This window comes from Chiloscyllium plagiosum, unplaced genomic scaffold (assembly GCF_037043375.1).
Source record: "Chiloscyllium plagiosum isolate Xiang-an unplaced genomic scaffold, Cpla_swu_hap1 HiC_scaffold_14, whole genome shotgun sequence".
Lineage (NCBI taxonomy): Eukaryota > Metazoa > Chordata > Chondrichthyes > Orectolobiformes > Hemiscylliidae > Chiloscyllium > Chiloscyllium plagiosum.
In genome coordinates, this window is record NW_028270152.1 from 40,978,478 (window position 1) to 41,002,522 (window position 24,045).

At 41.7% G+C, this 24,045-nt stretch overlaps 1 protein-coding gene across 7 annotated transcripts in view; it reads right to left on the reverse strand.

Moving 5' to 3' along the window:
- Positions 1–23,730, reverse strand: part of LOC122559040 (protein FAM3C-like) — a 58,044-nt gene extending 34,314 nt beyond the window's left edge. The window contains exons 1-4 of one of the 7 annotated variants that reach the window (XM_043708201.2): positions 23,578–23,679; positions 16,601–16,637; positions 5,061–5,173; positions 4,077–4,134 (exon numbers count right to left, since the gene is read on the reverse strand). In XM_043708201.2, the coding sequence (XP_043564136.1) occupies positions 4,077–4,134 (58 nt within the window). In that variant the 5' untranslated portion in view covers positions 5,061–5,173; positions 16,601–16,637; positions 23,578–23,679. The other 6 variants (XM_087994365.1, XM_087994364.1, XM_043708207.2 and 3 more) reach the window with 6 other exon arrangements.
- Between the last annotated feature and the right edge of the window lie 315 nt (positions 23,731–24,045).

Genomic DNA, 24,045 nt, shown 5'->3' on the forward strand with positions numbered 1-24,045 from the left:
TGTTAAGTCTTTAATCTTTTACAATGGGGTTGCAGGTTTTGATTCATTAATATGTAAATCCCAGAACCTCTTTTGAGTCACATTCTCGAGATAACTTAAGGTTTTACAAAAAAGTGACAAGTCAGCTCAGACAATGTATTAAAGGTGTGAGGTTAGAGTCTAATATGTATCCCAATCTTGAGTCAGATTGGTTCTATTTCCAAAGTAGGAATTTATAAAATGTTGTATGGATTGACTGCCTGTGTTGACTGCCTGCAGGTTGTGTGCCTTTTGAGCAAGATTAGAATACATTTGCAAATACAATTCTGCAAATGCAAATTCACCCCATAGACTGGTGTGTGTGTGTGTGTGTGTGTGTGTGTGTGAGAGAGAGAGAGAGTGTGAGTCTGTGCATGTGAGCATGTGCGGGTGAGTATGAGTGCACGTGAGAGAATGCATGTTTGTGTGTGTGTATACTTGCTGAAAATGTGTTGCTGGAAAAGCGCAGCAGGTCAGGCAGCATCCAAGGAACCGGAGAATCGACATTTCGGGCATAAGCCTTTCTTCAGGAATGCCCGAAACGTCGATTCTCCTGTTCCTTGGATGCTGCCTGACCTGCTGCGCTTTTCCAGCAACACATTTTCAGCTCTGATCTCCAGCATCTGCAGCCCTCACTTTCTCTGTGTGTATACTTGGTACAGTGTGTGCATGAGTGTGACGGAGTATAAGCCTGTGAGAGGGTGTGTGTGTGTGTGTGTGTGAGTGTGGGAGATGCATGTGTATGTCTGAGAGAGGGTCTGCATGAGTGTGTATATAAGAGTGTGTGCGCATGTGTAATGTATCGAATCACCTGTAGTATGACATGAACCCAAGGTCCCAGTTGAGGCCATCTCCATAGGTACCGAACTTGACTATCAGCCTCTGCTTGGCCACTCTGCGTTGTTGCATATCCCAAAGTCCACCTTAGAGGATGGTTACCTGAAGATCCGAGGCTGAAAGTCCCTGACCTTTGAAGTGTTCCCGGAATGGAAGGGCACATCCCTGTCTGACAATTGTTGTGCAGTGTCTATTCATCCATTGTCACAGAGTCTGCTTGGTCTCACCAATGTACCATGCCTCGGGGCATCCTTGCCTGCAATGTATATCGCATATCTTATGATCCTGCCCCACTAGTTACCTGACAAAGGAGCAGTGTTCTGAAAGCTAGTACTCTTGAATGTTATCGGAGCTACACTCATCCAGATCAGTGGGAAGAATTCCATAACATTCCTGACTTGTGCCTTGTAGTTGGTGGACAGGATTTGGGAATTCAGGAGGTGAGTTACTTGCTGTAGAATTCCTTGTCTTTGGTCTGCTCCTGCCGCTACTGTATTTATGTGGTGAGTCCAGTTGAGTTTCTGGTAAAGGGTAACCCCGAGGATGTTGACAGTAGGGGATTTGATGATGGTAACACCACTGAATGTCAAGGAGTGATGGTTTGATTCTCTCTTATTGGAGATGGTGATTGCCTGATATTTGTGTGGTGTGAATGTTACTTGCCACTTGTTAGCTCAAAGCTGCATATTGACCAGGTCTAGTTGCATTTGAATATGGACGCCCTCTGAGGGGTTGTGAATGGTGCTGAATATTTTGCAATCATTGGGGAAGATCCCCACTTTTGATTTTATAATGGAAGGAAGGTTATTGATGAAGCAGCTGAATATGGTTCCCTGTGGAACTCCTGCAGAGATATCCTGGATAGGTAATGATTGACCTCCATCTACCATACACATCTTCCTTGTGCCAGATGGGACTCCAATCAACAGAGCTTTCCCCCAATTCCCACTGACTCCAGTTTTGCTAAGGCTCTTTGATGCCACACACAGTCAAATGCAGCCTCAATGTCAAGGGCAGTCACTTTTGCCTCACCTTTATAATACATCTCTCTTGTCCATGTGGCTCTGGCAGATCCCAGATCTTCAGTTACCAGATTGTTGGTTAATCAAGTGTTGCTTAATGACACCTTCTATCACTTTTCTGAAGATTGAGTGTAGACTGATGGGGTGCTAATTGGCTGAGTTAGATTTATCCTGTTTTTTTGTGCACAGGACATTCCTGGGCAACTTCCCACAATGTCAAGTAGATACTGATGTTGTAACTGAACTGTTTGGCCAAGGATGTAGCAATTCCTGGAGCACAATTCTGCAGGATTATTACGGTAATGTTGTCAGGGCCCATAGCCTTTACGGATCCAGGGCCTTTAGTTATTCCCAAATATTGACATGAATGAATCAAATTGATTGAAGACTGGTATTTGTGATGCTAGGGACCACTGGAAGAGATCAAAATGGATTATCACCTCAGCACCTCTGGCTGAAGATTGATGCAAATGCTTCAGTCTTATCTTTTGCACTATTTGCTGGGCACTCAATCATTAAGGATAGGATATTTTAGGCTCATCTTCGTCAAGTGAGTTGCTTAATTGGCCAGCACCATTCACGGTTGGATGTGGAAGGACTGCAGAACTTAGGTCTGATTTGTTGAACGTGGAATTGCTTAGCTCTTTCCATCACTTGCTGCTTATGCTGTTTGCCATGTAAGTAATTCTGTGCCTACATTGTGCTCTCCTTGAATTCATTTCTGAAAATATTGCCCATCAAAATCCTCAGCTCAACCCCCTTAAACCTCCCATTCGCCTGCACCATTTACAAATTTCATTTGCTCTTTGTTAGTCTTACATATTCCTCAATGCTTCACTTAACATTTCCCAAACAGCTGATCTGGCCACTCATCTCTTCTTGCTTATGAGTCACTGTTAATTATTCTGTTCTTTCAATCACCTCTTAACATAAGAACATAAAAACAGAAGAACTAGGAGCAGGAGTAGGCCATCTGGCCCCTTCAGCCTGCTCCACCATTCAATAAGATCATGGCTGATCTTTCAATGGACTCACTTACCATAACTTTTAATTCCTTTATTGTTCAAAACTTTATGTATCTTTACCTTAAGATATGTAGCCTCATTGGCAGGGAATTCCACAAGTTCACAACTTTTTGGGTGAAGAACTTCCTCCTCAACTCAGTCCGAAATCTGCTCTCCCTTATTTTGAGGCCTTCCCCCCTCGTTCTAGTTTCACCTGCCAATGGAAACAAATTCCCTGCTTCTATCTTACCCATTCCCTTCAAAATTTTATATGTTTCCAATAACCCTGCCTCATTCTTCTAAATTCCAATGAGTATTGTCCCAGTCTGCTCAATCTCCCCTCATAAGTTAATCCAGTCGACTCCAGAATCAACCTAATGAAATATAATCCTAATGAAATATAACATACTAGTTTGTAGTATGCAGCGAGCTCTTTTGTACCATCATCCGTTTTGTCATTTCATCACTCCTGACCTCCACCTGATCATAGACCTTTTGATTTCCTTTCATATCTCCCCCAGCTCTATTCTTAACACCTTTACCATCTTGAACTTTGTCCAATTCTGATCAAAAGTCAATAACCTGAAGCATTAGTGCTGCTTTTCCGTCCACAGACTCTCCATGACTTGTTGAATAGTTGTGGCATTTTCTGATTTTGTTTGAGATTTATTGCATTTGTAACATGTTGCTTTTGTATTGAAGAGATCTGAATGCCAGCCATTCTAGCACCCAAGGAATACAAAAACTTGTGCTGAAGTTGATTGCACCAATCCATTTGACTAGTTATAAAATACTTCGGTAACTAGCAACTGTCCAGGAAGATCATGAAAGTTGAAAAAAAAAGAGATAAAAAATGTATTTTAAGGGGTGGGGGGGAGCAGAAACAGACAACACTGCTGGTTTCCAGACTGAGGTGAGAGTTACTGCCTTTGACATTAAGGCTGCATTTGGCTAAATGTGGATCAGAGCCCTAGCAAGACTGCATTTGATGGGAATCAAGTTGGTTGGAATCATACCTACTATAAAGGGAGATGGTTGTTGGAGATTGATTATCTTAGCCGCAGAACCTCACTGCAGGGGTTCCTCAGGGTAATGTCCAAGGCTGAACCATTTTCAGCTGCTTCATCAATGACCTTCCCTCCATCATAAGGACAACTGAGGAGATATTCACAGTTGACCACAAAAGGTTCAGTACCATTTTGCAACTCCTTAGATACTGAAGTGCTCCAAATGAAGAGAAACCTGGTCATCATCTGCATGGAAGAATAAATATACTTTAAAACAAAACATTTAGTATTATTTTCAATTAACTTTACCAACTTAAATTTTTTTTGTAATATTAGGTTTTTTGAGATCTGGATAATTAACTTTCCTAATTCAAGTCTAACGATGCTAAAATATTCCACAACCTTCCTATAGTACAGTATTCAATGTCAAGACTGACCTGTTCACTTTTCCTTTCAGTCAACATTCTGTATATAAGAAACCATTTGTGAATTTACCTCTTGCATGGAACATCTAAAGCCTCATTTCAATTTATTTAGATTTAATTAATGTGATTTTCCTGTCCCTTGCCTTATTTGTTTAATCAGATGTATGTCACTTTCCCAGTTTATAAGCATTGTTAAAGATTAACTTCTGTATTAATAAACCCAATGTTTACTCTGACATTAATGTAAATTAATTTCCTTGACACATTCTCTGTCGTGTAACAAGTTGCCACACCTTTTTAAAGTTAACTTTCCTGAAGTTAATTTTCTGCCCCTTCTAATCTGTGTTTATTGAAACTCATTGCCATTTCTTCTTTAAATCAATTCTCTAGCAAGTTGAGTAAATTCACCTTCACATGACATGCATCAAACTCCATTTTTTATACTTAATCTTTACATCAGTATAAATGTATACTTTGTCAATAAAAAATGTTTTGGCTCAGCCTTTTGACTGGCAAATAATACCCATGCTTTGATAAGCTGTAACTATTTATACATCTTACCTCATGATCTCACCTCACAGTCAACTATTGCTTACAAACTCAATTTGAATTGAGAGTTGTGAAGCTTCAATTCACATTTCTTAAAACAGCATTAATTGCTAAATTATTGAAATATACAAAGGAAATTTTAAATGCTAAAGTTACAATAATCAAGTCACTTGAAACCTTTGAAAGTGAAATTCCTACCTGCGATCCTCATTTTCTGGGAAGTTAATACATGCGAATTCAAATCTAGTGTACTTGAGCTTTCAGAACAGTTTCAGTTACTTCCTTGTTTAGAATCATCACCTCAGCACTCCCTGAAATGGTATGTCACCATTAAGTGAAATACAAGTTTTTAACTCATGAAAACTCAATTTGTGTATCATAACTTCAATTCATTAAACATTAATCTTGATAAATATAATGTCAATATTGAATTGTGAATATAAACATACAATTGAAAATCAACAGAAATATCTAATACTGGAACGATGCTACAGTTTCCATTATTTAAAAATAAGTGTTTCCAAATTGCTTTAATTTGTTCTAATTAACATCACTGCAAATTCTGTCTGAAACAAAGTGATTGCATAGCTAAGGGACCTTGTATATACAATTGGAAAATGTGTTAACACTAATTAGTGTAATCAATAAAGAAATGGAGAAAAACAAAGACAACAGTAGTTAGAACATAAAATGTAGGGAATAATACAGCCACTCAGCATATTATCAAGTGCATCATGGTTCTCAAAAGATGAATGCTGATGCTCTTTGTCTCATCCCATTTTAAAAATTCTGTTCAGTTAAATCTAATTGTGCTTAGTTTTTTTGAACCTCGTTCAGTAGAAGTTCTAAGGCTCCTGTGACTCAGAGGGCCTTGCACCTTGTCAAGTTTACCAAAATGGCTTGGATATGTCAACAAGAATAGATAGAAAATCACATGAAATCTGGGTTGGAAGGTAAGGAGTGGGGATAACACGTGGAATCCGCAGAGGAAAATTTACAGATTAAGTGAACAGGCAAAAAAAGTAGTGGATGGATATAATATGAGGCTTTGCATTTTAGGCCGGAAGAATAGAAATGGAGAAGGACTACAGAAAGCAGCAGCTCTGAGGGATTTTGCAGTCTTCGTGCATGAATCATAAAGCTAGTATTCACATTCAGCAGGTAATAGGGAAGGCAAATTGTTTGTTAACCTTTATTTCAAAGGGAATACAGTATAAAGGTAGGGATCCTATAAATGGTTTCTTGATGAAGGGCTTATGCCCGAAACATTGACTCTCCTGCTGCTCGCATGCTGCCTGACCTGCTGTGCTGCACCATACCTTTTGACGCTGATCTCCAGCATCTGCAGTCCTCACTTTCTCCTTTAAAGATAGGGAGGTCTTGCTGAAACTATACAAGGCATCAGTCAGAGCAAATCTAGAATACTGTGAACAGTTTTGGTCTCCTCATCAAAATAAAGAAAAGCTGGCATTGAGGTAGTCCAGAGAAGGCTCACTAGGTATTCCACATATGGAGGGATTCTTTTATGAGAAGAGGTTGAGGAGGTTGAACTTGTACACATTGGAGTTTAGAAAAATGATAGATGACCTTATTGAAACATTTATGATTCTTAGTGGGCATGGCAGGGTAGATGCATAGAGCATGTTTCCCCTTGTTGCAACGTCTAAGGTCAGAGGGTATGCTCTCAAAGTTAGAGGTAACCGATTTAAGATAGCAATGAGGAGGATTTTAATCAGTAAGGTAATCAAGGATTAGGGGAAAAGACAGGGAGGTGGAGTTGAGGATGATAAGATCTGCCATGCTTTCATTGAATGGTGAAGCAGATTAGCTGGGCTGAATGGCCTACTCCTGTTCCTCCATCTTATGGACTTGAAATGCTAACTGTTCCTCTTCCCAGATACTGTCCAACCCAACAGCTTCTATTTCAGTTTTCCAGCATATGTCGTATTTTGCATTTGCCCTGTTTGTCCTGCCAGGTTCATTGTATTGTAGTTAGATCCATTATAAAAGTGGCTTGTGGATCTATGTTTGTTTCAAATTCTCAAACACAGATACATTGGCATGAGTCAGAACTACCTCATGTATTGATGCTTGCTTTCTCAGTTCTTTGAATTTATCACCTGATGTCAAGAGTTATTCTTGGCGTCAAATTAAATAAAACTTTAGCAAGGAATGTTCCATTATATTTTATTCTTGCTCACTGTGATACATTCATCATAATGTGATGGTAGTCTTAGCAAACTAAGTAACCAAACAATTTGACTAGCAAAAGAAAAGTAATGCAGTAGTGGTCAGGATATCTGAAACCACGTATACAAGAAATTAAATTCAGCAACACTCTGATCTCATTCAATATTGGCTGTTCCTTCTTTGCAATTGCTCTGTAGTTCAAGTGTAACAGCCAAAGATGCCCCTTGTTCTAATTGCTGCCATTTGTATTTTCTACAGCATTCAATACATCAAGTGCAAAGCCAAAATATTACAGATGCTGGAAAACTGAACTAGAAACAGAAAAGGCTAGAAATGCTGAGGAAATGATTAGGATCTAGAATAAAGCAGCCCCAGTCACTAAGAGCTGCTGGCCTATAATGGTAGAGGTTAGGGCCACTGCCAGTCCCACTTCCAGGATGAGGGATCACTACAGGAAAGTTAAGTGTTACTTGGGATAGAGAGAATCATGAGGAGAGATACCCAGGGAGATCAGAAGCAAGGCCCAAGATGTCAGCAGCCACTTCTATTCTCCAGTCCCTTGAACGTATACAAAGTTATTGCATATTTAGGAGGAACCGCAGATACCTTCCATAACAATTGATGGCCTGTTTAGTCAGTCAGCCAGGCCAACTCTTCCTTATCTCACCTGGCATTGGATATTTTCTAATCAACCTACTCAGATATGTTATAGCGCTACTCTGTTACAGGTGAGACTTGAACCCAGACTTCCTGGTTTAGATGTCAGAGCCTTACCACTGTACCGCAAAATCACTTCACCTGGAGCTATAAGAATTGTAGGCCCAGCAGGAATAAATCCTTAACCACCATTAATTGCCCACTTCTGTATTTCAATTATACCAAGGCTGGATGGTGGATCATGAGTGTTCCCACTCAGACAGGAAGGGTGTGAGGTTCTGATCCCCAACTTCCCTCCTCATTACGCTCCTTGCGCAATCTGAAGCCTGAAAGATTCCAGCCAATATTTCAGATCAATGATGAACCTCTGACAGAACATACACCAAAATTACTCTGGCATCACCTTCTTCCTCTGTGACGGCTACCATTAAGAGTAGGAGTGGCAATGTTACAAGCTCAGCATCATCTCCAAGTCAGACAGGATCTTTACCTGAAAATATTTATTTCCGCTGGATCCATCACCAGGAATTCCCAAGCTAATACCTTTGGTGGTGCACTATAAAGAAGACCAATCACCTCGTTTTTATAGCCACTAAGGTTGGGTAAATGTGGAGACAAGGAGTTCTACTCTAGCTTTCAGAGAAAGAAAATATCTCTGGATCAGTTCCTTCAGGTTCTAGTAATTATCCTTGGCCAAATATGATTATACTTATCGCCTCCCTGCAGTAAACCTTGTTATCAAAAAAGATTGCCTTTCTGTAGCTACACTATGATGGTGCATCTTCTACCTTTAATTCCTAGATAGCCCCAAGGCAAAAGCAAATATCTCAAATAATCATTAGCTGTATGTCATACTGGTAGAACACCTGGTAGATTTTGGAATGCTTAATTTTAGTTCTCACCTGAAATATATGATTCATTTCAGCAACAAATACATATAAATATTGTCATAATATTGGAAAATGTTTCATGTAGATAAAATGGACACCAAACCAAAAGAGACATTTCAAGGAATGACCAAAGCTTCATCAAGCAATTTTTAAGGAAGGTGGTAAATTACATAGTGTCAAATGAGTTTAGAGAGTGAATTGGAATATTTGCAGCAAAGGAAATTGTTGATAGAGTGAAAGAGAGGGAAGTGTAAAACAAGCTAGAGTCAGAGGAATGTATATATGTATTTGTTGCTGAAATGAATCATAGATTTCAGGTGAGAATTAAAATTAGGCATTCCAAAATCATGGTAGTGGTCTTAGTGGTTAGCACTGTTGCCTTACAGCACCAGGAACCCAGGTTTGATTCCCACCTCGGGCAACTGTCTGTGTGGAGTCTGCACATTCTCTCCATGTCTGCATGGGTTTCCTTCGGGTGCTCTGGTTTCCTCCCACAATCCAAAGATGTGCAGATTAGGTGAATTGGCCATGCTAAATTGTCATAATGTTAGGTGCATTAGTCAGGGGTAAATGTAGGGTGGTGGATTGGGTCTGGGTGGGTTACTCTTCGGTGTGGACTTTTTTGGCCAAAATGGCCTGTTTCCACACTGTAAGGAATCTCATCTAAGCTAATCTAAATGTGGTTATACAGTGGACAGAGCTGTGACAATGGTCAAATAGTATTATTGCTCAACTATTAATTCAGAAAGCCAGGTAATGTTCTGGTGACCTGTGTTTGAATCCTGCCATGGAAGATAATGGATATTAAAATCATTAAAGATCTGGAATCAAGAGTCTAATGATGATCATGAAACTATTGCATATTGCTGGGGAGAAACCCTGATGTCCTGGAGGGAAAGAAACAGCTATCCTTACCTCAGCTGCCTTACATGTGACTCCACACACACTGCAATGTGATTGAATCTTAACTGTCAAATGGGCAATAAATATTGCCCTTACCAGCGATGTACACATCCTATGAATGAGTTTTAAAAAATGGAGGAGGTTACACAGATAGGGAACGACAAGCCCATAATGAATTGGAACTTTGAACTTGTGGAGTGCAGAGATCTGGAGCTGGAAAAGCGCAGCAGGTCAGGCAGCATCCAGGGAAGAGGCGAATCGATGTTTCGGGCATAAGCCCTTCTTCTCCAGCATCTGCAGACCTCACTTTCTCCTGCAGAGATCTGGAGCCAATTTAAGTCAATGATGATGGAACTGAAATGTATATGTTCAACAGAGTTTTCCTCTTGTACTGTGCTCATGATCCAAGTTAAACATGGTGCTGAAACCTACATATTTTAAAAATAGGATATTAAAGAACAAATTTAAATATGGAATTGCAGTTCATAATCTTGAATGATTGGAAGAGCTGATAGCCAAGTAAATGATCGTTTCATTACGATCAGTCAACAGCAATGAAATGAGTCTGAAGCATCTTTTATGTGCAGCATTCTTTGTGTTTACTGAATGCACTGATCCTAGGGACTGAAACTTTAACGATGGCATTGTGTGAGAAACAATCTAGGTTCTGGATTGTAAACCTAAGCAAATGAAGAGGTGTGTTTCGAGCCACACCTTATTTCATTCCGGTGTCATATTACTGCCCGTCCAGCAAATGCAGGATTTTAGGTGGTAGTTCACAGACTGAGGTGGCTGAAATAGGGCAGGTCTAAAATAATACAAGCTAATAAAATAATACAAGCTAAAATAATGCAAGCTAATGTGGACATGGGTTGAGAAGAATCTGTGAGAAACAGTAGGTGGGAGAAAACCAAATCTCACATGGAAAACAGAAGGACCTTAATCATCCATTTGAACATATTTGATTGTAAAATGAATTTGGAGTTGAACTGAACTAATTCTGTACAGATTATAAATGGAGATGTACTTTTAAACACGTTATCAGTCATTTAAAATGCCAAAATGCATGGGACATAACATTTGTTTGGGCCCTTTTCAAAACTAAGAACTTTTTAATAGCATGTCAGGACAGAAACCAACTTGTTTGGGAGATAAGTTGGAAAGGCCCTAAAAATAAACACTAAGCGAAGCTAAGCCTTACAACCTCTTCGCACAGCTTACACACATTGGCACCTATTCAATTACGAGCTACGTCATCACATCAATCAAGAGTTCTTATTAGGTCTTGACAAAGTTGCTGTCTTGTCGGAGCAAGTGCTATGGACCAGGCAAAACCCCCTCAAAATATATTAAGAAGATAGTCTACACCCAAATGTTTTCTTAGGTTAAAGGTAAGTTTAAGGTGTTGCATCCCAGATGCAATTCAATTAACTTTATTTTTACAATACAGTTAAAATAAAAATAAAAGAATTGGCTTAACTGTAACTCTGTCAAAATGTTTTAACAAACTAATCAATGTATTAATTACTCAAGGTTCAGAAAAGATTTACAAGGATGTTACCATGGTTGAAGGGCTTGAGTTATAGGGAGAGGCTGAATAGGCTAAGGCTGTTTTCCCTGGAGCGTCGGAGGCTGAAAGGTGACCTTATAGAGGTTTATAAAATCATGAGGGGCGTGGATAGGGTAAATAGACAAGGTCATTTCCTGGGGGTGGGGAGTCGAGAACTAGAGGGCATAGGTTTAGGGTGAGAGGGAAAATTTTAAAAGGGACCTAAGGAGCAACCTTTTCATGCAAAGGGTGGTACGTTTATGGAATGAGCTGCCAGAGGAAATCATGTAGGCTGGTACAATTATAACAATTAAAAGGCATCTGGAAGGGTTAAGATATGGGCTAAGTGCTGGCAAACGGGATTAGATTTGTTTAGAATATCTGGTCGGCGTGGAGGAGTTGGACCAAAGGGTCTGTTTCTGTGCTGTACATCTTATGATTCTCTAACTGTTCCAATGCAGTGACAGCCCATAAACACACGTTAGGCAAAGCCAAATTCAGTAAAATAGATTGTCTCACATACAGGAACAGAACCCCAGCTTTTAGCTGTACCAGAGAGAGAAATAAGAGCATCGTCTCTGGGGCGGCATGGTAGCTCAGTGGTTAGCACTGCTACCTCACAGTGCCAGTGACCCTGGCTCATATCCAGCCTTGGGCAACATTTGCACATTCTCCCCGTGCCTCTATGGGTTTCCTCCCACATTCCAACAATGTGCAGATTAGGTGGATTGGCCATGCTAAATTTCCCATAGTGTCCAGGGATGTGTAGATGAGATGGTATAGCCATGGGAAATGTCAGATTACAGCGACAGCATAAGTGGGGGTGGACTCTGGGTGGGATGCACTTTGGAGAATCGGTGTGGACCTGTTGGGTGAATGGTCTGTAGGGTCCAAAACAGATGCTACTTCTAAAATGAAAAATTCTGGTTCAGTGGGAGCTTGACTCTACCCATTCAGGCTGCTTCTAAAAACAAATCTCAGAAGGCATCACAAGCTGGTTACTTCAATGACTTAAGCAGACTGCTCGGGACCTCTGTCTCAACCTCTCTTCATTAAAAAAAGGACAAAGTACACCTCTTAAAGCCACAGTATCATCACAAAAGCGATACACAACCAGAGGCAATAGAAACTGACCTATAGCCCATGCAGGAGGTAGCTCTGACTTTATTGGGATCCAGCAATGATGTTGTGCTTGGGGTCAGACTGAAATCATCAAAGAGAATGATATCCTCAAATTTAATCCTCATCCTTGCCTCACACTCAACCTTCACACTCTGATTTACAAGTTACAAATGCTGTAAGCATACACCTGTTACTTTTCCTCCCTCTCTCCACCACAACTTCACATTTGTGGCTTTTTGCTTTCAGATGCCAATACTTTGAAGCTGTCAGACAGTGCAGTAATATCAAAATGACAGGGACACTGATGGCATAGCACCACAACTTTAATTGACGTTCTCAGCCGTGATGTCATATACTAACAGTGCCTGTATTGTCGAGGATAGATCAAAGGCAGGATCTGCAATGGTCCTAATAACTGGAAGAGCTCACAGACGAATGCTCGCAAAAATGCAAATCAAAATACTTACTGAATTAGGAAATTTACATAGAATCAAATAATCATAAAACTTTACAGTACAGAGGAGGCTATTCGATCTATTGTGTCTATACCGACTCTTGGAAGAGCTAACCAGCAACTTCCACTCTTTTTTTCTGTAGCCCTCTAAGTTCTTCACTTTCAAATGTACAATTTTGTCTAATATTAAGCAGTGTAGAAGAGTCCAATATCAACTTGGCAAAGGGCTTTGCATTGGAGTTGGAATCCAATCATTCCAGTGTGGCAATAATGATCATTCATTTCACTGCATTCTAACATCTGCAGACCCAATCACTGTGCAGTGTCTCTTGGTGATGTCATAGAGTGATACAGCAAGGAAACAAACCCCTCGGTCCAACTAATCCATGACCACCTAATTTCCTAAATTAAACTAGCCCCATTTGCCTGCATTTGGCTCATATCCGTCTAAACCTTTCCTATTCTAGCTTCCAATGCAGCAGCCAATCAGAGTACTTCAGTGGGAGGTCAGACTGCTGTCATAATGCTTCTGGATTATTGCACCAAAGGGGTTGGCGGGGTATCATAGCAGTTCAGCAAGCATTTTAGCAACAGCTTACCAGGATTGCTGAGGTCATGTAAGGTGTTACAGTGTGGGAGTTCTGGTGGCTTCATTAAGCACCAATTTTCTTTTGTCTCTCAGGATGACAGCGTTCCTCTGCCCACACAGCTCGTGGCCTTGCTGTTCCTCACTAGGCAGCCAACCCAGATTCCTGCCACCATGCAAGATGGTACAGTCCTCAGCCACATCATCACAGGCCACAGCTGAGCAAGGTTGTGCTCCAAGGCCACCTGCAGTCTCCAACACTGAAACTCAATTGCATTGGACTGACAAGTGGCAAGTAACATTTGCGCCACACAGATAAGGCCAGAAGACCATAAGAAGTAGGAACAAGACTAAGTCATTCAGTTCTTTGAGCTTGCTCTGCCAATCAATGGGATCATGGCTGATCTGACATTCCTTACATCCACTTTCCTGTGTTTTCCTCAAAAAAGAAACATCTCAAATAGCAAGTAATCATTTTTACCATGATCTTGAACCCATGATTTGTGCAGTGTCTTTATGACTGCTAAGCTGAACATTAAGGACCATCAGATTATTTGAATTTAAGAGTGAGGAGTGCATTGTACTGTGGGCACGGTGGCACAGTGGTTAGCACTGCTGCCTCACAGCGCCAGAGACCCGGGTTCAATTCCCGACTCAGGCGACTGACTGTGTGGAGTTTGCACATTCTCCCCGTGTCTGCGTGGGCACCCTCCGGGTGCTCCGGTTTCCTCCCACAGTCACAAAGATGTGCGCGTTAGGTGAATTGGCCATGCTAAATTGCCCGTAGTGTTACATTAAAAGGGGTAAATGTAGGGGTATGGGTGGGTTGCGCTTCGGCGGGTCGGTGTGGACTTGTTGGGCCGAAGGGCCTGTTTCCACACTGTAAGTAATCTAATCTAAAAATCCCCTACTGCTCAAGAATCTATCTTAACTTTAAATATTCACAAGGACTCTGCTCCCACAGCCCCCTGTGGCAAGGAGTTCCAAAGAGTTACAAACCTCTGAGAGGAAATTCCTCTTCGTCTCAGTTTTAAATTCGCACCCCTTTATTTTGAGACATTGCCCTCTAGTCCTAAACTGTTCCATGTGGGGAAATGTCTTCTCAACATTTACGCTGCTCTCCTAGCACTCACTCATTCTGACCCTACCTGGATGCTCACAGCATCCCTCCTTTGCATTTCCTTGCTTTGCACTTTGGCACCTTGCCCCTCAGCTAGTTGCCAGGCTCACTGAACTCTTTTCATTCAATGATTCTGGATTAGTGGTGCTGGAAGAACACAGCAGTTCAGGCAGCATCCAAAGAGCTTCGAAATCGACGTTTCGGGCAAAAGCCCTTCATCATAAAGGCAGTGAGAGATAAGCTAGAGGAGGGTGGGGGTGGGGAGAAAGTAGCATAGAGTACAATGGGTGAGTGGGGGAGGGGATGAAGGTGATAGGTCAGGGAGGAGAGGCTGGAGTGGATAGGTGGAAAAGAAGATAGACAGGTAGGACAAGTCCGGACATGTCATGTGGACAGTGCTGAGCTGGAAGTTTAGAACTAGGGTGAGGTGGGGGAAGGGGAAATGAGGAAACTGTTGAAGTCCACATTGATGCCCTGGGGTTGAAGTGTTCCGAGGCGGAAGATGAGGCGTTCTTCCTCCAGGCGTCTGGTGGTGAGGGAGTGGTGGTGAAGGAGGCCCAAGACCTCCATGTCCTTGGCAGAGTGGGAGGGGGAGTTGAAATGTTGGGCCACAGGGCGGTGTGGTTGATTCGTGCGGGTGTACCAGAGATGTTCCCTAAAGGGCTAGGAGGCGTCCAATCTCCCCAATGTAGAGGAGACCGCATCGGGAGCAACGGATACAATAAATGATATTAGTGGATGTTCAAGTAAAACTTTGATGGATGTGGAAGGCACCTTTAGGGCCTTGGATAGAGGTGAGGGAGGAGGTGTGGGCACAGGTTTTACAGTTCCTGCGGTGGCAGGGGAAAGTGCCAATATGGGAGGGTGGGTTGTAGGGGGGCGTGGACCTGACACGGTAGTCACGGAGGGAACGGTCTTTGCGGAAGGCGGAAAGGGGTGGGGAGGGAAATATATCCCTGATGGTGGGGTCTTTTTGGAGGTGGCGGAAATGTCGGCGGATGATTTGATTTATGCGAAGGTTGGTAGAGTGGAAGGTGAGCACCAGGGGCGTTCTGTCCTTGTTACGGTTGGAGGGGTGGGGTCTGAGGGCGGAGGTGCGGGATGTGGACGAGATGCGTTGGAGGGCATCTTTAACCACGTGGGAAGGGAAATTGCGGTCTCTAAAGAAGGAGGCCATCTGGTGTGTTCTGTGGTGGAACTGGTCCTCCTGGGAGCAGATTCGGTGGAGGCGGAAGAATTGGGAATACGGGAAGGCATTTTTGCAAGAGGTAGGGTGGGAAGAGATGGAATCCAGGTAGCTGTGGGAGTCGGTGGGTTTGTAAACAATGTCAGTGTCAAGTCGGTCGTCATTAATGGAGATGGAGAGGCCCAGGAAGGGGAGGGAGGTGTCAGAGATGGTCCAGGTAAATTTAAGGTCAGGGTGGAATGTGTTGGTGAAGTTGATGAGGAAGTTGAGCAATTCATCAACTCTTGCAAAAATGCCATCCTGTATTCCCAATTCCTCCGCCTCCACCGTATCTGCTCCCAGGAGGACCAGTTCCACCACAGAACACACCAGATGGCCTCCTTTTTTAGAGACCGCAATCTCCCTTCCCACGTGGAGGAAGAACGCCTCATCTTCCGCCTCGGAACACTTCAACCCCAGGGCATCAATGTGGACTTCAACAGTTTCCTCATTTCCCCTTCCCCCACCTCACCCTAGTTCTAAACTTCCAGCTCAGCACTGTTCCCATGACTTGTCCGGACTTGTCCTACCTGCCTATCTCCTTTTCCACCTATCCACTCCACCCTCTCCTCCCTGACCTATCACCTTCATCCCCTCCCCCACTCACCCATTGTACTCTATGCTACTTTCTCCCCACCCCCACCCTCCTCTAGATTATCTCTCCACGCTTCAGGCTCACTGCCTTTATTCCTGATGAAGGGCTTTTGCCTGAAACGTCGATTTCAAAGCTCCTTGGATGCTGCCTGAACTGCTGTGTTCTTCCAGCACCACAAATCCAGAATCTGGTTTCCAGCATCTGCAGTCATTGTTTTTACCTCTTATAGTTCAATGACATTTAGTGTAAGTACAAAGGGAGGAAGCTTGTCATGGTTGTGAGCAGCCCTCAGTCAATTAAAAAAAGATCACCTTCAATCATGGGGTCCTGGCATAGTAAGTTCAGGGTAGCCTCTGATACCAGACCAGAGGCTTGGACATGGTCAGTCAGCCAGGATCTTCTCTTCATAAAGTGTAAGGAGCCAAATATCATCAGCCCACTACCTACCTTGATTCTTTATGCCGTACTGTGGACTGTTTTTCTCCTGGAATGAGAGAGTCAGACAGATATTATGGGGGACGAAAGTGGAGGTGACACAGCTATAATTTTTGATGCAACTGGGCAGTGTCCTGAGTGAGTGACTAAGCAGCACACAGGACATTTGGTGTCAGGAGTTGGAGTGAGTGAGAACAAATGAGGGAAGATGTTGCAGGCTGGAGATTGAGAGTGCTGGAGTATGAGTCTTGGGTGCAGTAGCAGAGATAGAGTGAGTGTGAGATATCGAGCAGATGTTGGTAGCACTTGCATTGATGGAGTGGAGAAGTTTATTGACTTCCTTCCTACAGGGTTGGACTTGGACTACACTGATCTGGATGACAACCTTGGATCTGGTATTGTGGCCTACTCTGCCAGTCCTGAGACAAGGACTAACCCACCTCTGCACCATCACATCCAGCAGGACCTACAGGTTTCTGCCCACAAAGTGGAGGGCCAAATCTCCCTGTCTGCCACATCCAGAGCAGCCGTTAGGATCCATTAGAATAGTTCCACATTAACAGTGACCCAATATTCACATTAAGACTAAGTTTCTCACCCAGTGCATGGATAGCATCTAGATTGCATTGCTTGGCAGAATTGTGAAGGCAAATTCAATTAGTACTTTTAAAAGAAATTGGAATACCAAGAAAAATATGCAGGGCCAGGTGGAAAGAGCTGAGGAATGGATTAGATGAACTGATCTTACTCAGACATGACAGGCTGAATGCTCTCTCGCTGGGTTGCAACAACTCTTATGAATTTCATAATTTCTGATTCTCAGAAGAGTGTACATATTATAAGCTGGCTTGCAATGGTGTTGAAGGAAGACAAAGTGATCTACTGCTAGAATAGATTCTGAAGTTTTGAATCAATTTTACCTGTTATTCAGTAAGTATGTTTGTAAGTAGCTATTGTATCAAGATTCCCACAAGGGAACATATTGATTTAAAAAAAAAAATCATTCACAGGATATTGTTGTCATTGGCAAGGCCGACATTTACTGCCCATCCCTGACTGTCTCAAGCTTCAACCAGATTGCTGAGAGTCTGCAGTCACATGTAGACCAGACCAAGAAAGAATGGAGTTTCCTTCCCGAAAGGACATTAGTGAACCAGATGGTTTTTTCCAACAATCAGTAGCAGTTTCATACTCATTGTTCGACTCTTATTTCCAAGTTTTTATTTAATTCAAATTCTACCATCTGCCATGGTGAGTATTGAACCAAGGTGCCCAGGACATCACCGGGATTTCTGGATTTGCAGTCTTGAGACAATACCATTACGCTATCAACTCCCAATTACATTTAAAGGAACCAGGCTCTTTTAAATTTGTACTCTGATCCTCAGACTAGCCATAAACAACACAACAGTCTTTCCATTAGTATAATGATCAGAATATAGCAAAATACACCAGCTCAGATCTCTTTCTAATTTATGACTTACAGGTTTTGGTTTCTATGGCTGCGCTCATGTGAGGTTGTGAAGGTTGGGAGTGCTGGATTCCAGTCTAGAATACAGTATTAATCATCTTGACAGGTTTACAAGTTTCTTGTCAGTTTGTCTCTCAAACCCAGTCAGAGTGCATCTCAAGGGTCACAAGTGGCTATGTTTTCTATTTCACTTTTGAGCCTTAAGTTTTAACCATAGTAGAGGGCTCTCACAGATACTTTGAATGCTTAGAAAGCCCTAACATCATAGCAATATTTTGCTTTTCTCTCTCCAGTGACAAAACAGTGTAATCCTGCAGATTTTGTGCAACAAACACCAAAATGCTGGAGAAACCCAGTAGGTCTGGCAGCATCTGTTGGGAAAGAAATAGAGTTAATGTTTTACATCTGGTAGGATGACAAGTAACTGCAGTATTTTGCCTTTCTAGGAGATTATATGCCTCAAATACATCTCTGGTAAGAGCAGGTTCTGCTGAGGGCCAAAGGATAATCAGCAGGTCACTCCACTTTTGCTTCTGTCCTAAAAGAAGCACCATTTTACCCTTGTGAGAACAGTTGACAAAATTAATCGTTCTAGCAATAGTTCTCGTCTTTCTCAATCATACAGAAAATATGCAATTAAAATGCAAAAAAAAACTGTTCACTTGAACCATCTCATAAAATGTCTATAAACATGAAGTAAAATTTGCAAGTGAATCATTTGTACCTAAAATAAAACATCTCCAATGAGCTGCTTGCCTGTGTTTTGGTCTCAATCCAGAACTAGATGTTGAACAATTTGTTTTTCTTGATTGACAAAATTTCACTTTGTATTGTGTTTCATGTTACACTAAATTAGTACACACACTGCTGCCAGAAAGAAACATATTGTGCAACGTTCAGTTCCTTGCTTTTATTTAATTCACAAAATTCCTGAGATTTTCCAGTTATTTTCAGTTATTTAAATTCAATTATTTTAATCACTTTTCCAGTTTAAACAAAAGACGATCATGTCTGCCACATGATCAATGAGCTGTAGGAAGTAAATGCACTTTTTAAAGGGTCATCATCTACCCAAGTGGGATGGGATAATAGCTACAACATTTTACATTCGCAACATGGGGATAAATTGTACCAAATGAATTATGAAAATCTGACCACTGTTATTCTGTACTTCACCTTGTTCTGCACTAGTTGAGGACACTGGGGTAATGGAGGGAGCAAACTGGGATGCAGTGGAGAAACTGTAGCATAAGAGGCAAGTTGGACAAGGAAGAATGAGAGCTGCATTTTTCAGGTGAGGAACAACATAGATCAATTAGGTATGCTGGGAGGGAGAGAGGGAAGGTGAATTGATTAAGGAACAGTATACAACTCAGGTTGGCCATGCAAATCTGGATGAGAGTGGAATCAAGGGAAGAGTAGGAATTTAAAGGGACATAGGGAGGAAGTTCGTTATGCCAAAGGACAGGAGAAAGTCATCTGCAGCATTGGAGGATGTGGGAAAAGCAGGATTAAGGGAAGAGGAGAGTAGAATATGAATGATTCAAAAGGAAAGTTTACAACCACCATCCTTCTATCTGTTTTCAAAACAGGACTTCTCAGAGAATGTGGAGTCCAAAGGCAGGGACTTGAGATCTATTTGCACATATTCCTGTACAGTGCCATCACAGCCAACTGAGGAAATCAAAACAGAAACTAAAAGATCAAGGCCACAAAGATTTTGCATATGGCAGAATCAGGAAGGTGAAAACCAGCTCTGGGTCATGAAGGTTATATTTTCCTTCCTGGAGGTGGCTATAGGGCGGCTTTCAACTAAGGTACAAGCCTCTCATAACAAAAGATTGATTGACTATGTCAAGATCTGAAGTAGAAAGCAAGCAACCAATTCATTCCTGATACTTTTCACAGGTCAGTACTCTCATGCCAGATATTTGACCCTCAGCAGCACTGTTAGCTTTACTCTGGTTAGGAATATGAAGGAGGAGGAGGAGGAGGAGGAGAATAGATGAACAACATCAACTCAACCAGAGACACAGTGGCAGCAGCTGTGGATGAGCAAGCACCATGTGAAGAGGGGAACCAGAGTTTTCAGCACCAGCGAGCAGTGTAGCAATATAGGGTGTACTGAAAGTATTGCAACTGCCTGCAGATGTGTGAACAGTGCAGTATTTTTGCAATATTGAGGTAGCCATCACCTATATCTGGCATCCCCTGCAGGCAGAACTGCAGCCATGCAGCTTGGGAGGCAATGCTGCACACACGGTGTGGTTGGAAATTGGTTAGAAACCTGTTTAAAACTAAATTCATATTTATTGCTTTCCGTGGAGCATGAATGTTACACCGGGAACTTGCTTTCTGCAAATAGAATCAGATCTCTGGTGCATGAAAACAAAATAAAAGGTAATGAGAACAGTAAGAATCACTGAGGTCACGATGCCCCATTCAACAATTCATCTGCAGCCATATACACTCTATTATCAATGTCTTAAGTTTTTGATCTTAGAAAGAATGGTAAACTAATCCTCCAATGAAGGTGGCAAAGGAGCAGCGGTCATCCTGACATCATGAGTACCTGGCTGAAAGGGTTCAGACTCTCACATCATAGACTGACAGCTCCCGAAATAAAATATATCAACAGGGTGACGAGAGAGAGAGAGAGAGAGAGAGAGGTGGGGGGTTTGTGTCAAGAGATACAGAAAGCCTACAGAACAAGCCATTACCATTTTGGAAGAAGACCAGAGGTTCAAATGGAGAACATAGATTGTTACGACTGAAAACTGTGAGACATGAGGGATGAATACTCCACCTCTCCAAATAGTAGCGGCCCAACGTCTCCACTTCTCCATTCTACAGAAGAGGTTGAAGATCTGGAAAGCCTTCTCATCTGTGACTAATGTTGCATTTCCTTTCTTTGTCCAATTAAATAATGAACCACACCTAAACTGCTGCTTCTTAACAAACTTAATAAATTGCCTACAAATGTTCGACTGCCAGTGTTAGATGACTGCGAACATAAACACCCAAAAATCAATTACTGAAGATTACAGCAGCATTGAAGTTCCTAGTCATAGGCTCCTTTCAAATCTCAACTGGGGATATGTGTGGTAACTCCAAATTAGCAGCCCACAAGATCACTTGTGAGTCCACTGATGGCCTTTACAGGAAAGCAATACAATTTGTCCAACTTGCTATCAATGCAGTCCAGGTGCCTACACCATCAGATCTACATCCATCACTGATTTCCCTCAGGTACAAGAGATCACTGACTGCACGTATGTGGTGCTCAGAGCTCCACGGCAACTTCCAGGCAGATTCCTGAACAGGAAAGAATTTCACTCCCTCAATGTCCAGCTTGTTATTGATGACAGGCAGTAACTCTTGCAGCTAATGTATCCACTACCCAGGGAACTGCTGTATTGCTTACACACTGCATGATTCTCAGGTTTTGCAAATGTTTGCCAAACACTCCACCCGCCAAGTTGTCAGGGCTGATCCATGTGTGAAAAGGGGTAACTCTAGAAGGCATGGCTAATGAGCTGAGAGTGAAACCCTCAGACTGAATCTGAAAAGCTCTACAATGCTGCCATGCATCCACAGAAACAATCGTGAAATGGACAATCAATCTCCTGAAGATATCTTCCATCCAGAAGGTTCATTCTTCCAGATATGCATTTACAGCCTCATTGTCATTCTAACTCTTGTCCCTTTCCTTTCACCATTTTTTTCTCAGCAGCAATAGTCTTCTGAGGAGGTCCTTGAAGATACCTCATGGAAATGTTATCACTCCGGATCAAGGAAACACCATTAAATGCTTTGTTCCTTCCAAATGCTGAACAAGAATCATTGGACTCAAAATGTTAAGCCTTTTTCTCTCTCCATAAATGCTGCCAGACTTGCTGAACTTCTCCAGCACTTTCTGATTTATTAGGGGAAGCCTTGGAAACAACTCATTGTTTCCTGGTAGCTTTGCTAAGGGAGCCAGAGATGGTGACTTGAAGATCTTGTCATGAAAAAGACTGCAATACACCAATGATTGAATGACACGGGGAAGGACTCAGAGCAACTTTCTGAATGAATGCAGAAGACAACTTCCACCACCTATTCATTTTTCAGATGGCACTTCAATTCTGCAATCTCACCTGGAATGTATGGCAGGAGTCAACGTCTTTGACGCAGTTGTAACATTAAATATGTCACCAGAAGTCACCACCTAGCATTCTAGGGTCCCTGTACAATGCATTGGAGTCTACCAGTATCATTGTTGAGGGAGTATATTGTGAGATAGTCCATTTGTTGTATCATACACAAGCTTCACATCGATTACATGGGACTCCTTGTGATTGATAAAGCTTCTTGCCTGTTCTCATTGAGCTTTGGTGTGATTAACAGTGCTCTGACATTGCTGTAGACTCCAAGATGCTAAGTTTGACTGCTATCATCAATGGGAAATGAAATGCTTGGCACCTGTCACCTCACTGATGCACTTATTGAGCGATACCTCCGATGCCTTCAGGTATCTTAACAGTTACTGACAAGGCAGGGATCCCAAACGCGGCAGCGAGTAAAGCTTTAAATGACAAATGACAAAAATCAGAAACAATCTACTTTGAGAAGCACAGCTTCCTCCTTCATGATTTGGAGATGCCAGTGTTGGACTGGGGTGTACAATGTTAAAAATCACGCAACACCAGGTTATAGTCCAACAGATTTATTTGGAAGCACTAGCTTTCAGAGCGCTGGTCCTTCATCAGATGGTTGTGGAGTACAAGATTGTAAGACAAACAATTTATGAATTCTGACACAGAAATTCTGTGTCTCACGATTTTGTACTCCACAACCACTTGATGAAGGACAGCAATCCGAAAGCTAGTGCTACCAGATAAACCTGTTTGACTATAACCTGGTGTTTTGTGTTGTGTGATTTTTTAACTTCCTCCTTCACAACTTTTCAGGCAGCTCTCGAAAGATTCCCTTTGTCCTGAAGACCCCCCTGTTTTCACATCTCCTCTTTCATGTTAAGGCACTACCTCTGCCATTATTGCTGCTGCTGTTCTCTTCCTCCATCTTTCACGTATTTTAAGAATTTTACTTTCATAAACTTTATATGTAGGAGTTTTGTGGGCAGTTTTATTTCATTATTTTTCTTTCCCTTTTGCTTCTTGCTAAGCACGATATTCCAAATACCTATGTACGCTATCCAGAATGAAGGGTTAATGATTGTAATCCAATTACAGGCTATTTATCGAGTAACAACCTGCAGTTAAATTCCACAAAAAACCTAGTATGTAGAATAATCCTTCTGTTTGTTAAAATGATCTCATCTTCACCACGGATACAAAAAGATACAAATTATGGCCTCAATTGAAGTGATTTTCTTTTTTTAAGATCCAAAAGTACATTAAAAATCAGGAAGTAGCATGTTGAAAATTCAACAGCACTAAGTTAGAGTGAGAGGAAGCCAGGTTTTCCTTTTTGTTAATGACTAACATAAGTCAAAACATAAACCAATTGAACTTACCTGTCATTCAGCCATCAAAGCACCAGCTTGTTCAGTAATGATTATCTCGACATTTTTCTTTGTGCTTCCTGCTGTGTCTGAACCGAACAAATCAAATTTTGCTTATGGTTGGTAACAAAAAGGGAGGAGGTTGTGACAACGTGGCATCTAATCAAAGCGTCACACCCAGTTCATACATTGGGTGTTTAAATGAAAGTAATTCAAGGTTAAAACTTCAGTAACGCCATAAATTCAGTTAGAAAAAATGCAACAAGTAATTAACTTGTGCAAATAAATGACTATAAAACATCACTCTCCGGCAAGTTGTAAATTGCTAAAGAATTTATTGTTATGTGTTTATAAAGTTAAATAAGGTTGGGTGCAAATTGGCAAATACAGTGTATGGAATTTAATTTGTTGCAGTCATAAACCTATCCAAGTATGGTGTTCTTTCAAACAAATGTACCAAATCCAAAAAATTAACCAACA